Source organism: Pelmatolapia mariae, linkage group LG10_11 (genome assembly GCF_036321145.2).
Source record: "Pelmatolapia mariae isolate MD_Pm_ZW linkage group LG10_11, Pm_UMD_F_2, whole genome shotgun sequence".
In the NCBI taxonomy this organism is placed as follows: Eukaryota; Metazoa; Chordata; class Actinopteri; order Cichliformes; family Cichlidae; genus Pelmatolapia; species Pelmatolapia mariae.
In genome coordinates, this window is record NC_086236.1 from 75229508 (window position 1) to 75243532 (window position 14025).

Genomic DNA, 14025 nt, shown 5'->3' on the forward strand with positions numbered 1-14025 from the left:
CAGCAGATGTTGAATGAACGTGGCTCTGCAGCTGGAAGACAACGCTGGTGTAGTAAAAGGAGCCATTTCACCGGCTCTCAGCACACGCCTGTTCCACAAGCCTGAAAGTTTACCCAAGTTTGCACTTTGAGTCACTAGAACGTGACCAGGTTTTCAGACTCTGAGCCTAAAGCTGACCTGGTGTCAGTTTTTAAACTCTCCTGCGGACGTCTGCTCGAGTCGTACGTGTACTTGTATTGCAGTACAACTTCACAGCTGCCTCACCGTTTCAGAGGAAAATGAGTCGATCGATCAATAACCCACAGACTCTGTTTGGGTCTACATACGGTGCTTTTATTTTATAAAATCCTGTTTCACTTTCACGATTTATTACAATGAACTGTGACATCATCAGTGATGACAGCACCTGCCTCCAGGTAATCACTTTTCTTAACTTTGATTCTGTCCTAAGGTCAAAGAAAACAGGAGGCATGTCTGGCTTGTGATTGGCCCCTTTGTTCACCATATTTGGCAGTTGAATGCCTCTGTTATTGGTCACTCCAGTAAGCCACACCCCAGAAGACAAAAACAATAATTGGCTAACAGAAGATTGGCTTTAATCAATCAGTCATCAATATTTATTGTGGCAAAGTGAACTAAAGCAGGAACGACAAACCGTTAAGACAAACACGCCATTAGTCATTAGTTAACGAGGGGCGGGGCTGTTAGTCACTCATTACTCCCATAGACAAAAACATGACTGGGGTGGAGGCAAAGCAAACTGTGCAGAAAAAGTTCAAAGTAGGAATGTGAGAAAAGAGGGGGAGGAGCCAAAGGTGAGGGGAGGAGCCAGATTGGAGAGGAAATATCTCCCACGCTCCTCTCACCGCTGTCATAGCAGGATCAGAGGATCTAGTTTCTGACCTCCAGCAAGCAGAGAAAAGGGGAGGGGCCAGTGGCAAAAGGGGTTGAGCCAGAGGAAGAAAGGGAAGAGGAATATTTTGGCCACAGAGTTTCCTGACATCCACGTCAGGTGAGGCGGAGCCAGAGGTTCAGCAGGAGTTGAGCTCCTCCATGGTCTGGTTCAGGGTCGCCTGGAGCTCCAGGTTTGCGTTCTTGGCAGAAGTCAAAGCATCTGCAACACAGAGAGGAGGGGCCAACCAGTCAATGACCAATCACATCAATCACAGGCTGGTCTCTGAGGTCTTACAGTTTTACTTTGTGACCTCAGCTGGCAGCTGATAGTGTAGTGGTAAGACTATACGCCTTTGGAGCGGGAGTTGCAAGTTCGATTCCCGCCCTGTGTTCAGTAAGGGTCCTGCCTAGAAAACCATCCAACCTGGAAACCTGGAATGGCGCGGCCAAGTCTGCAGCTCGGACACATGTTGTACTGTGTATGTGACAAATAACACTTGTTATCTGTGATGAATATTGATCGTGAGCCTCACCTTCCAGACCATCGATGGTTTTCTCCAGTTTGGCCACCGAGCGCTCGGCAAACTCAGCTCTGGTCTCAGCCTGAAACACAGGAAGTCGGATGACAAAAGGGAAATACACACCTGGGAGAATGTGAAAAGCTGGTCTGTTGCAGAACCCTGATTGGTCGCTCTGGTTTGTTGTTTTGTGCAGGATAAATAGTCAAACTGAAAACGCTCGTACGTCCTGCTTTTCTACTTTTTTTTCTTTTTTTAAACCCTTTCAAGATATTTTTGTTTAGTTTTATTTTGAAAAAACATCACACTTTATGGTCACATTAATCTTGTTTAATATTCGTGACCTCAGACAAAGTCTCAGACCTTGATTATAAAATTGAAAATACATTACACACATAGCCTTAAACCGACGATCGGCTGACTTTATTCAGATGCTTCCCTCCATGCAGCTGACAACTTTTATTGTGAAAAGAAAAAACAAATCGAGTTTCTCCAACAGGTCGTGACGTCACAGGTGAACATGGCACTCACCTCCTTCAGTCTGTTGCGCAGGCTCTTGATCTCCTCCTCATACCTGTCCTCCTTCTGAGAGTACTGACACACAGAGACAGCAGCCAATCAGAGAGCAGGTACACACAGGTGAGCACACAGGTGTGAGGATGAACAGTTTCTGGTTCCAGTGACAGCACCGGCTCCGTTCCCCGGCAGATTTACCTGTGCCATGAAGCCCCACCCCCTCCTCCTACCTTGTCGGCTTGGGCCTCCAGAGACTTTGCACTTGTGAACACAGTTTTCAGCTCCTCCTCCAACACCCGGGTCTTGCTGCAGGTCAAAGGTCACATCAGAGGACACAGTGTGTCAGACAGGCATGTGGGCAGGTAGGCTCAGGTGGTGTCAGGTATCAACTACCTTCCGACTAAAGCAGGATGCACTCAGCAGCACCTGGAAATGTTACGAGCCTGACCCAACTGTCCATACGGTCCCCATCTTTAATGTTCCCGCCTCAGGACTTAGACGGAGCAGCACACCTGCACAGGTGCTGCTCTGAGAGATTGCCAGGTACGGAACTGATGATGTATTCTGTCGCCAGGCAGACAGGTGCAGGAGCAAGGTGGAACACCATAAATGTGATCCTGTAGGCTCCGCCCCCTCATTTTCAGGTCATGAGGATGCCGACAAAGCCATTGATTTACATTTCTACCTCACCTGCTGCTTGACACCCTGTTACCAAGATGGCTGCCGAGTGTCGAGAACTGCTTCTAGAAGGATTTTAATCAACCCGACACCACCTGAGCACCCTACGAGTTTGTGTGTGTGTCATCAGGTGTGTGTGCGCGCACTGTCAGGTGTCATTGAGCCTGCAGGTAGATTCATGCAGAGCAACAAGAGGAGGAGGGTGAGGAGGAGGAGCTGAAGCAGCAGATAAAGGTCAGAGATCATGGAGGCAGTGGGAGGTCAGGAGGAGGAGCTTCACTCGGACAGCAGGTCCAGGTCACGTGACCCTCAGTACCTTATCCTCGGACGCCTGCAGACTCTTCAGCGAGTGATCGAAGCTCCTCAGCTGCTCCTCCAACCTCCGAACCTTACTGTGAGACAGGTGGAGGCAGGTAGCAGGGCATGCAGACAGTTGCCGTGGAAACAGACAGGGAGAAAGAGGCGGAGCTGTTACAGAAGCAGTGTGGCATCAATGTGATGTCACAGTTACCAGGTGTGTCAAAGCAGCTTCATGCTGTTACAGAGGCAGGTAAGTCCACTTCATTAGGAACACCTACCCGCTCGAAACTCACCTGTGTGGTCCCTGAGGTGTTCCTAATAAAGTGGCTCTGAAAGTTGCGTGTCTGTGCGTGTCTGTGTGTGTGTGTGTTGAACCTCTCGGCCTGCTCCGCTCGTTCTTCAGCTCGCTCCAGCTCTCCTTCCACCATCACCAGTTTACGAGCCACCTGTCAATCAAACAGCACACTGCATTCCTGTGTACTACCACTATGTACTACTACTATGTGGTAATGGCGGTAGCAGCGTGTGCAGTACTGCAGTACCTCCTCGTACTTGCGGTCCGCCTCCTCAGCGATGGTTTTGGCCTCCCTCAGCTGCACCTCCAGCAGCTCCATCTTCTCCTCGTCCTTCAGAGCTCTGTTCTCGATCACCTTCATCCCCCTGATTGTGGACAAAGTTATGTGATCACATTGACCTTTGACCTTCTCATCACTGCTGCTGTGTAAAAAAGCTACAAACAAATCCTACAAATCCTGCAGTGCTTCTCTAAAGTCATAGTACTGCCACAGTATTACTGTGTATTATTACAAGCTGTAGTACTTTGCAGTATTTGTGGAGTACAAGCGCCCTCTGACCTCTCGCTCTCGTCAGCTACCTTCTCAACCTCGTCCAGCTTGTGCAGCGCGGCGGCGAGCCTCTCCTGAGTGCGGTCCAGGTTCTCCTCGCTGAGCTGCAGACGCCGACCCAGAGACGTGACCTCGGCCTCCGCCTGCGGTGAGACGCAGACACGGGTCAGCTGACACATCGACCTCTAACCCCCCAGGGGCGCAAACATCCTGTCATTCCCCATCCTGTTCCTTCCTTTCACAATAAAATTCCTCTTCACACACAGGTGCGCACACACACAGTGACAGCTGCACGTGAAATACTTAAAGCTAAAAATGTGTTTTTTACTAGTTATGAAACATTGTTATTGTATTAATAACAAGCTTGCTCTGGTTCAGCAGCACAAACAGGAAATGACATAGGAATCATCTGTTTTATAAATAACGTTTCTGATTTCATGATTCACAAACGTGCCTAAAAAACCAAAACAAAGCTTAACTGTAGTTTGTCTGTTTACTCTTAAAATATGAAAAACTGTCATAAAATAAAAAAAACGACTTTAATTCTGCTTAAAGTCGAGTTCAGCACCAGAACGCACAAGCAGACTGCGGCCTTTTTAACCCAGCACCTTTAATCTGGAGGTAACAGGAAGTGAAACGGGTCAGGCTTCCTGTACGCATCAGGTCACACAGCCAGTGTGTTATCAGCAGCTTCATGCTGCCGTTTATCAGCGCGTCACGCCCTGATACACACACAGTGTACTGCAGTACTCAGAGTACACACTCCGCTGACAGGAAGGGTACTGGATATTTACTGTAACAGGTAGCAATGAGGCTGTGCACACTGTGTGGGAGGAACCACATGTGAGCCACCTCCAGATGTGTGTGAGTCCTCCTATCAATCATTGTCATTTTCACAACACTTTGATAATCGGAGGAAATGATGTCGCTGCAGCACAACAGTAAGATAAATAAGAGGATATTTGTAAATGTTTACAAAAATAAGAGCTCAGTTATAAACATCCAGAATATTACAGAGGTGAAATATATCTGTGTTTAAAGAAGCAGCAGGAACGTGTTCATCGAGCTTTATCACTTCCTGTTCATGCAGTCTCCTCCAGCATCATGAAACACGATCAGCATGTTGTCACGGACAGCTTAAACAGCCAATCAGAGAGAAAACAGCACCATGCTGAGCTAATCAAGTGGCTGGACCAAATATTCACAAAAACTCAGGCGACTGTGTCAGCGAGCCACGAGGAACGCAGAGGAGACAAAGCTCCTCCCCCACAGGCAGGAAACGCCACGGTGACACACAGCAAACGTATCGGGCTGAAGCAGCAATCAAAGTCAGCGACCTGCGAGCGTCGCCTCTGCTTCCTGAATTTGTGCCGCCGAAATTTGTCTTTTTTCTGTTGTCGGGAGCCCACAAACTTAGAAAAGGTGAGCGCCCTCTGCTGCAGCGCTGCTGGAACTACACAGCTCGCCTGATCTTTACGCCCTGCTTCAAACACGTCGAGTTCGCTCTAAACTTCAGGCTGTACACCAATCAGAGCCAGCCGCATCAGGCACACTTCCTGTTTTGTGACTGAGGTCTGATTGTGAGTAATAGCATCATTTCCTGTCTGAATGCAGTGCCACATAACCCTTTAAGACCTACCACAGAACCAAGTCCGCCAGAGCTTATCTTTATATTTTTACATGCTGTGGAGACATTTTTGGGAGCATTTCAAGTTGCTATACATCAATACAACCGTTATAGCCCAAATTTTAATAACATGTATGCATTAAGTCCATAGTAACTACATAAATTGCAAAAAAGTGCAATAAACTACAAGAAAATTGTTTTTGATTTTTTACATATATTTCTGGTTAGAGAAATTTAAGAGATACACCAATTTTTATATACTGCAGGAAAAACAAAAATAAATATTATAATGCAAATTTGCAAAAAAAATCAGCATGTGCATCAAAATAAACTATTTCCAGCAGTGCAATTTGAGTTCTAAGCATCCCAGAAACTATTCAGGAAAGCATAAAGCCAAACATGACTTTTAAAAACACCAGTAAAGGCTTATAAGGCCCTGAAGGTAAAAAAAAAACTACATTTTCCGCGAAAATGATGTCACTTCCGGTCTTGGCCAGGTAATGGCGGACACGCGATTGTTCGTGCTGACGTCTATTCCAACGTAGGAAGTGTTTTGAACAGCTGATCGAATCGGCAAAGCATGTTTCTGGAATATTATGTTTTTGCTGCTGCAAGTGCTTTTTATGCAGTTTTTGCAAAGCTTTATGTGGAAGGAAACCGTGACCTGGGACAAGCTGATGGCATAAGATGTAAGTACAACTCCTCCGGTTTCATATGCAAAAAAGATTTTTGCGCTAGCTTACGTGGTTCCGGTTCTACAGGGATTTAAAAATAGTTACGCAAAACGGAGCGTGCCCGCTCCGACCGGTTTTAAAGGGTTAAACCCACAATGACAAACGCACAGCAGTACAGGACTGTGGGAGCGCAGACTCATGCCACCTGACAGGAAACAGCTGTGAAATACGTGATGTCATCGCCTGTGACTTAAGGACATCGTTCGGGTGCGTGTGCTGTACCTCCTCCCGGCTCCTCTTCTCCTTCTCCACCTCCCTCTGCAGTCGCTCTGCCCGCTCCTCGGCCTCCTCGGCCTGCTCCTGCAGGACTTTGATCTTTTTCTTCACCGCCTCGATGCTGTTCATGCCGCCACTCATCTTTTCTTCTTCTACTGCACAGAAAAAGTTTATTACACACGTTTCACAGTAAAACAGTCACAGAGCGCCGCACATACCTAGTCTGAAATAAACTATCAGCAGGAAGTCAGTTCAAATGACGTTTTGAAGATTGAAATAATCACAGCTGTGGTCAGAGGGAGGCCCTCTATCACTGAGCCGGGGAGCGAACACAGCGAGCCGCGGTGTGAAACATAACGTGGAGCTCTGTGTGTAAATACGTGAATCCTAAAAAAGGGGCAAGGGGAGCTCACTTCTACAACCTGTTAACAGTCCGGATTTGTCCACGCCAGTAAACACGTAAAAACGTAACCCCTCCTACCAGGAGGAAGCCCCAGATCGATCGCCTGGCCTGGGAACGGCTCAGCGTTTCCGCAGGTAAACTGGAGAAGGTGGTGAGAGGGAGGTCTGAGCCTCCCTGCTGCTGCTGCCCCCACCACCTGACTCCAGATCAGTGTAAGAAAGCAGCTGGATGATTTATGGTTTTGTTGTTTTGGGTGTTAGCTTTAATTGAAGTGGTTGTCACTGATTTTCATTCCTAATGCAAGCCACAATGCGCCACACTTTTCAGTCACAGTTGTAGGTTTTTGGATTTTCATTTGGCAAATTTTAATAACACTTTAAACTCTTTTATATCACATTTAACATGAGTTTAAGCGCCTTCTCCTCTGTCGCCGGTCTGGAGTCTAACATGCAGTGTTCATAATGCACGCTGCGTGGTGCTGCACAGTTAAGCAGCATGAGTCACTGTTGAACAGTGACACTGATGGGTTTAAATGCCTTTGTTAAATGAGTTTTGGACGTGAAATGCTTCTCAAATACAACTTGAAATCTAAGCGCTTCTTAGTTTTAAGACTACTCAGTTCAATTTTTCCCTTATTTAGTTGGCTAAATGCTGGGCATACACTGAGCTGATTTTTCAGTCGTGCAACCGTTTTGAGGCTCGGCCCGAGTTTCGCTTTAATCGTGTGTCATGCATCGTGTAGTATATGCGGGGTAACGAGAAGCGATTAGCACCTCACGACCAGCTCCCGATCATCAATCGCTTGGTCGCAAGAAAATCAAACCTGTTTGAAATCCTGTCGGCCGTCGTGAGGGTGCATCAGAGCATTGGGCCATATACTGAGACACCCTGCATCGTGACCTACGAACTTCTAACACCTGCGAGTCAATCGTACAGTTTGAGCAGAAGCTGAATAACGCGACTGAATTTTTTCTTTTTTTTTTCTTTTTTAAATCGAACAGTGTATGCCCAGCTTAAGAAATTCCTAATATATACACATTTTAAAAATCCCCCGCTCGCCCCCTTGCGGGCGGTCTATCCTTCAAGCTCGGGTCCTCTACCAGAGGCCTGGGAGCTTGAGGGTCCTGCACAGTATCTTAGCTGTTCCTAGGACTGCGCTCTTCTGGACAGAGATCTCCGATGTTGTTCCCGGGATCTGTTGGAGCCACTCGCCTAGTTTGGGAGTCACCGCACCGAGTGCTCTGATTACCACTGGGACCACCGTTACCTTCACCCTCCACATTTTCTCATAAAAGCCTTATTTTGATGCATTTACTACATCAAAAACTACATATATGTGTATACATATATATTGCTTTTTATTTTATTTTTCCCCTCGTTGTATATTGTTTTCTCTTCTTTACTTTTGCACCTTTGTGGTCCAGCTACCCAATTTCACTGTGCAAGAAACTGCACAATGACAATAAAAAGCTCTAAGTCTAGAAGGGAGAACACACATGAAGTTTAAGGCCTGGACAAGTTTGAAACCTTTTGTCCTCAACAGTGAAAAATGGCTGAGAATAAAAGCGGGTTTGACTTTATCCAGCTCCTAATTTGATCAATTCTGCACTCAGCTTTGTGGCCTCCAATATCACTGAAATGCAGCCAGATGCTCACTTTACGTTTTCACTCATTTTACTTTTTCCCGACACACATTTAAGTCTGTCTGTGTGCCTGGCCTGTACCACTACACGTCTGCCCTCCTTCCTGCTTTCACATTATAGTATGATCCCAGTCTGTCTTTGCATGCGATTGGCCGCATAGTGTGCCCATCGAAATATAGTCCCACCCCTTCCTGTATGGATTCTCAGCAATTTTTCACACCAGCCTATTAATCAACCAAAGACCCAGACAGACTTTTAATTCATTTGAAAGCCTGATGCTTAGCCTTGTCCAACCCAGCTGTAAAACTCAGAAACCAGTCTTACTTGTTATCATCTATCGTCCACCTGGGCCTTACACAGAGTTTCTCTCTGATTTCTCAGACTTTTTATCTGATTTAGTGCTCAGCTCAGATAAAATAATTATTGTGGGTGATTTTAACATCCATGTAGATGCTAAAAATGACAGCCTCAACATGGCATTTAATCTGTTATTAGACTCAATTGGCTTCTCTCAAAATGTAAAAGAACCCACCCACCACTTTAATCACACTCTAGATCTTGTTTTAACATATGGCATAGAAACTGAACATTTAACAGTGTTTCCTGAAAACCCTCTGCTGTCTGATCATTTCCTGATAACATTTACATTTACAATAATTGATTACACAGCAGTGGAGAGTAGACTTTATCACAGTAGATGTCTTTCTGAAAGCGCTGTAACTAAGTTTAAGAATTTCTTGATGCATGCTCAATCATCCAGGAAAGTAAATCTCCAAAAGTTGATTCTGCTCATCTGGACGTAGCGTTTTGTGGGAGAAACGTTTCGTCACTCATCCAAGTGACTTCTTCAGTCTCAGCTAACTGCAGTTTTCTCCAATCTTATAAACAGTACATTTGCATAATAACTGAAACCAGCCCACTGAAGGAACAATGGGCTGGGAGGTCAGGGAGGATGTACACATCTTGGACAGGGAGGAACGCTGGTTTGAGGGCGGAGTCAAGGAGGCCCTTTACGTGAAAAGGGAAAGACCATCTCTGAATCGAGGAGGGGGCCTAAGGGTACATCTTTCACCATCTTATAACGCTGTGATTGCAGCCATTCCCCCACTCTCTGTGAATGGTACTCATGGCCATTGATCAGTGGTCTTTGATCAATGGTCATGAGAATTTGCATAATTAAGAATAAGGAACTCCCAGCCCATTGTTCCTTCAGTGGGCTGGTTTCAGTCATTATGCAAATGTACTGTTTATAAAATTGGGGAAACCTGCAGTCAGCTGAGACTGAAGAAGTCACTTGAATGAGACGAAATGTTTCTCCCACAAAATGCTACGTCCAGATGAACAGAATCAACTTTTGGAGATAAGTTTAAAAATATAATCCCCCCACTGTTATCATCATCAATGACCTGTACCAACACAGAGCAGAGCAGCTACCTGAACGCTACTCCAACAGAAGTCGATCATCTTGTTAATAATTTTACCTCCTCACTACGTACGACTCTGGATACTGTAGTCAAAGGAGTTTGGAAAGAAAAGCGTCTGGACTTCTTTAAGTTGCTTGAAGACGTTTCACCTCTCATCCGAGAAGCTTCTTCAGTTCTGAGAACTGAAGAAACTCCTTTGACTACGATGACCTGGATGATTGAGAACCTTCACAGACATATCTGGATACTGTAGCTCCTGTGAAAACTAAGGTCTCAAATCCGAAGTACCTGACTCCGTGGTATAATTCTCAAACACGTAGCCTAAAGCAGATAACTCGTAAGCTGGAGAGGAAATGGCGTGTCACAAATTTAGAGGATCATCATTTAGCCTGGAGAAATAGTTTGCTGCTTTATAAGAAAGCCCTCCGCAAAGCCAGAACATCTTACTATTCATCACTGATTGAAGAAAATAAGAACAACCCCAGGTTTCTCTTCAGCACTGTAGCCAGGCTGACAAACAGTCAGAGCTCTGTTGAGCCAACCATCCCTTTAACGTTAACTAGTAATGACTTCATGAACTTCTTCACAAATAACATTTTAATCATTAGAGAAAGAATGACCAATAATCATCCCACAGATGTAATATTATCTACAGCTACTTTCAGTACCATTGATATTTATTTACACTTGGATGCTACAACTGGCAGCCTCCTCTCCAACCTTCCTTTCATATCAAACATCCTTGAAAGAGTAGTTGTCAAACAGCTAACAGATCATCTGCAGAGGAATGGCTTATTTGAAGAGTTTCAGTCAGGTTTCAGAGCTCATCACAGCACAGAAACAGCTTTAGTGAAGGTTACAAATGATCTTCTTATGGCCTCTGACAGTGGACTCATCTCTGTGCTTGTCCTGCTAGACCTCAGTGCAGCGTTCGATACTGTCGACCATAATATCCTATTAGAGCGATTAGAGCACGCTGTAGGTATTACAGGTACTGCACTGCAGTGGTTTGTATCATATCTATCTAATAGACTCCAATTTGTGCATGTAAATGGAGAGTCCTCTTCACACACTGAGGTTAATTATGGAGTTCCACAGGGTTCAGTGCTAGGACCAATTCTGTTTACATTATACATGCTTCCCATAGGCAGCATCATTAGAAGACATAGCATACATTTACACTGCTATGCAGATGACACGCAGCTCTATCTATCCATGAAGCCAGATAACACACACCAATTAGTTAAACTGCAGGAATGTCTTAAAGACATAAAGACCTGGATGGCCGCTAACTTTCTGCTTCTTAATTCAGATCAAACTGAGGTTATTGTACTCGGCCCTGAAAATCTTAGAAATATGGTATCTAACCAGATTCTTACTCTGGATGGCATTACCTTGGCCTCCAGTAACACTGTGAGGAACCTTGGAGTCATTTTTGACCAGGACATGTCCTTCAATGCAAATATTAAACAAATATGTAAGACTGCTTTCTTCCATTTGTGCAACATCTCTAAAGTTAGAAATATCCTGTCTCAGAGTGACGCTGAAAAACTAGTTCATGCATTTATTACTTCCAGGCTGGACTACTGTAATTCATTATTATCAGGAAGTCCTAAAAACTCCCTGAAAAGCCTTCAGTTAATCCAAAATGCTGCAGCAAGAGTCCTGACAGGGACTAAAAGGAGAGCGCATACTTGAGCCTGGTTCTGCCGGAGGTTTCTTCCTGTTAAAAGGGAGTTTTTCCTTCCCACCATCACCAAAGCCCTTGCTCATATAATTGTTTGGGCTTTCTCCGTTTTCCTCGCATTATTGAAGGGCCTTTACTTTACTATATATGGCACCTTGAGGCAACTGTGGTTGTGATTTGGCGCTGTATAAATAGAAGTGAGTTGCATTAAACCAAGGTGTGTATTTTTGAGTCACCAAGCCGTACATAAAGCAGTGATCAGGCGGTTCTCGAATGTGTAAGAAACATTAGTGTTATGCTGTGTTGCTGGTGATACGTGAATGTCTCTAACTCATGAAGAACCAAAACAAAAACCTGCTTTTCCTGGAACGCGGCAACTCTGAAGCGGCGTGACCGTTCTGACATCCAATGGTAACATGGATGGAGCATAGCATAACATAGGGCTGTGTGATATGACCAAAATCTCATATCCCGATGTAAGACATCTATCGTCCGATAACGATATAAATCACAAAAATTTAACATTTTCTGTAAATTCTGTGAATCTCGGGCAGCTCGACTTGCGTGAAGTGTTTCCAGCTGGGCGTCGTGTACCTGGAGTTGAGTATTTTAACCGATGCATGAAACGATACATTTTTAGACATAAGTTGTAACGGCCGCCGTTTCTTTGTGAGTATTTATTACACGGCGTGCTGCGGGGAAAAGCCTGTTCTAACGTTTGAGTCTAAGGTTTGTTTTTTAGCACCTGACGCCTCTTTGTTGCTTCTCATCTGTAAATACTCTGCATACTCTTTCACGTGATTCCGTTTATTTTGAAAGGTCTCAACAGGATCTTGAGCTTTATTCTGAAAGGTTTATATAGAAAATAAACAAGCGGACACGCAATGGTTTTACCGTCATTGTTGCTAACAAGGACAACACATAAAAACAGGCGCATGTCGGTCCGTAGTGTGGTTATATTAAATATAAGAGAAAGAGAGAAATTTAAGAAATTAATATAGCCACTACGGTGACCATCAAAACAATGAAAAAAAATATGTAAACAGTTTATTTTGCGACACCACGAAACAAACGATAGCGTAAAAGGAAACGATAGACGTTTTTATATCGTCATCCGATATATATCGTTATATCGAACAGCCCTAGCATAACATCTTAGCTCTGACAGAAGGCGGCGTGGGTTTTTCTGCTGCCAGATCACAGTGGCATCCTGCAGCCCACAGAGTAACATGGGTTTCAAGCTCCTGAGACGAACGAAGAGGGCAGAGCAATCTCTGCTTTAGATCATCTCCATAGACCGGCGTCCTCTGGGAGGATCCGATATTTGGATTGGGTGTCAGCAACGAATCGATCTCGGGGAATTTTCCTCGCAGTCAGCTGACACAAATCTGCTGAGATGGGTACACCACTGTTCCACCTGAGCACCAGTGGCTCTTTCTTGTGTCGCATGAGCCTCTTGATTCCTAACACCGCCAAGCTGAAGGCTGTAGGAACGACTGCTACACTTGAGCTCAGCTCAGAGATTCTGAGAGTACTCTGATTATTCTTAATAATCTGATTTCCCCACACTGCTGGGCCTGAGCAATGACCCATCCTCCGAGTGTGATTAATGTACAGGGTCATCACCCATATTTTTGACCACCGATTAATCTGATCAAATCGGAAGTGTAGGTCAGAGTTGAAGCTTTGATCTGAAGAGGCACGTTCAGGGGGCGGTTCCGGTTCTCTCCCCCTATGATTGGCTTTTTAAAATAAAGTTGGTCTGAATAAAACTCAAACTTTAGTCCCTCCCTGTGCCCGCGCACCTCTCACGTGCTCGGGTCTTTTGTCCATACCTCATCGATTATTACCGACTTTATCGGAAGCACGTTTTTCACACCTGACTTCCTCTTGTGTGCGCCACTGTTTGTTCCGTGTTAGCACGTTAGCGCCGGAAGCTAGCTGCGGACACCGCCCTGTTAGCGGCTAGTTCGTTAGCTCAGCTCAGGTGTGCTCAGCTTTACCCGTGTGTCACCCACTTACCTGTCCGAATCCTTGGAAGGAATCACACCTGTAGCTCGCGCCCTTCTTCCGCTGCACTCACTTCCCGGTCAGCTAACTGTTAGCTGTTGGCGGCTAATGCCTCACTCGCCCTGAAGTTTGTCGAACTGTGAATCGCGCTACGTCTCAGCCTCCGCGGATTCGAGTCTCGTGTCGGTCCTCGTGCTCCCGGTTCGGGTGGTGGTCTCGATTTCTGGTCTAGGGTTCTGGTCGCACTGAGTCTGGATTCCGGTTCCAGCCAACTCCCAACTCAGGAGACTTCGCCCTCTTCCGGGTTAAATTCGCTCCACGGGAAGTGATGTTGCACTATGTCCTCTTCAAAGTAAAAGTCCGAAAGAAGAAGCTGCCGAGTATCAAAGTTTAAAATCAGACTCCTGAGCTCTGTGAATACCTCCCGGACAGCACACATTAGCGCTCTCTATGAAAACTAAAGAAAGTGTATTAATTATTTGTGCAAACATGACTGTTTTAAATGAATTAAAACTTGCTTTTGCAGAAAA

The 14025-nt window shown here is 45.3% G+C and overlaps 1 protein-coding gene across 4 annotated transcripts; it reads right to left on the bottom strand.

The window, feature by feature from the left end:
• Positions 1-574: 574 nt before the first annotated feature.
• LOC134636695 (tropomyosin alpha-3 chain-like) lies at positions 575-13821 on the bottom strand. 4 transcript variants are annotated; one of them, XM_063486807.1, is made up of 9 exons: positions 13508-13819; positions 6335-6480; positions 3761-3894; positions 3449-3566; positions 3282-3352; positions 2159-2234; positions 1944-2006; positions 1428-1497; positions 575-1114 (listed from the first exon to the last, which is right to left on the bottom strand). In XM_063486807.1, exons 2-9 carry the CDS (start codon positions 6467-6469, stop codon positions 1032-1034), a joined length of 750 nt encoding a protein of 249 aa, XP_063342877.1. In that variant the 5' UTR covers positions 6470-6480; positions 13508-13819; the 3' UTR covers positions 575-1031. The 4 variants fall into 4 exon arrangements, with proteins under 4 accessions (XP_063342877.1, XP_063342875.1, XP_063342876.1 ...); XM_063486805.1 differs by having other exon boundaries at positions 6335-6483; XM_063486806.1 differs by lacking the exon at positions 2159-2234 and adding an exon at positions 2923-2998 and having other exon boundaries at positions 6335-6483.
• Between the last annotated feature and the right edge of the window lie 204 nt (positions 13822-14025).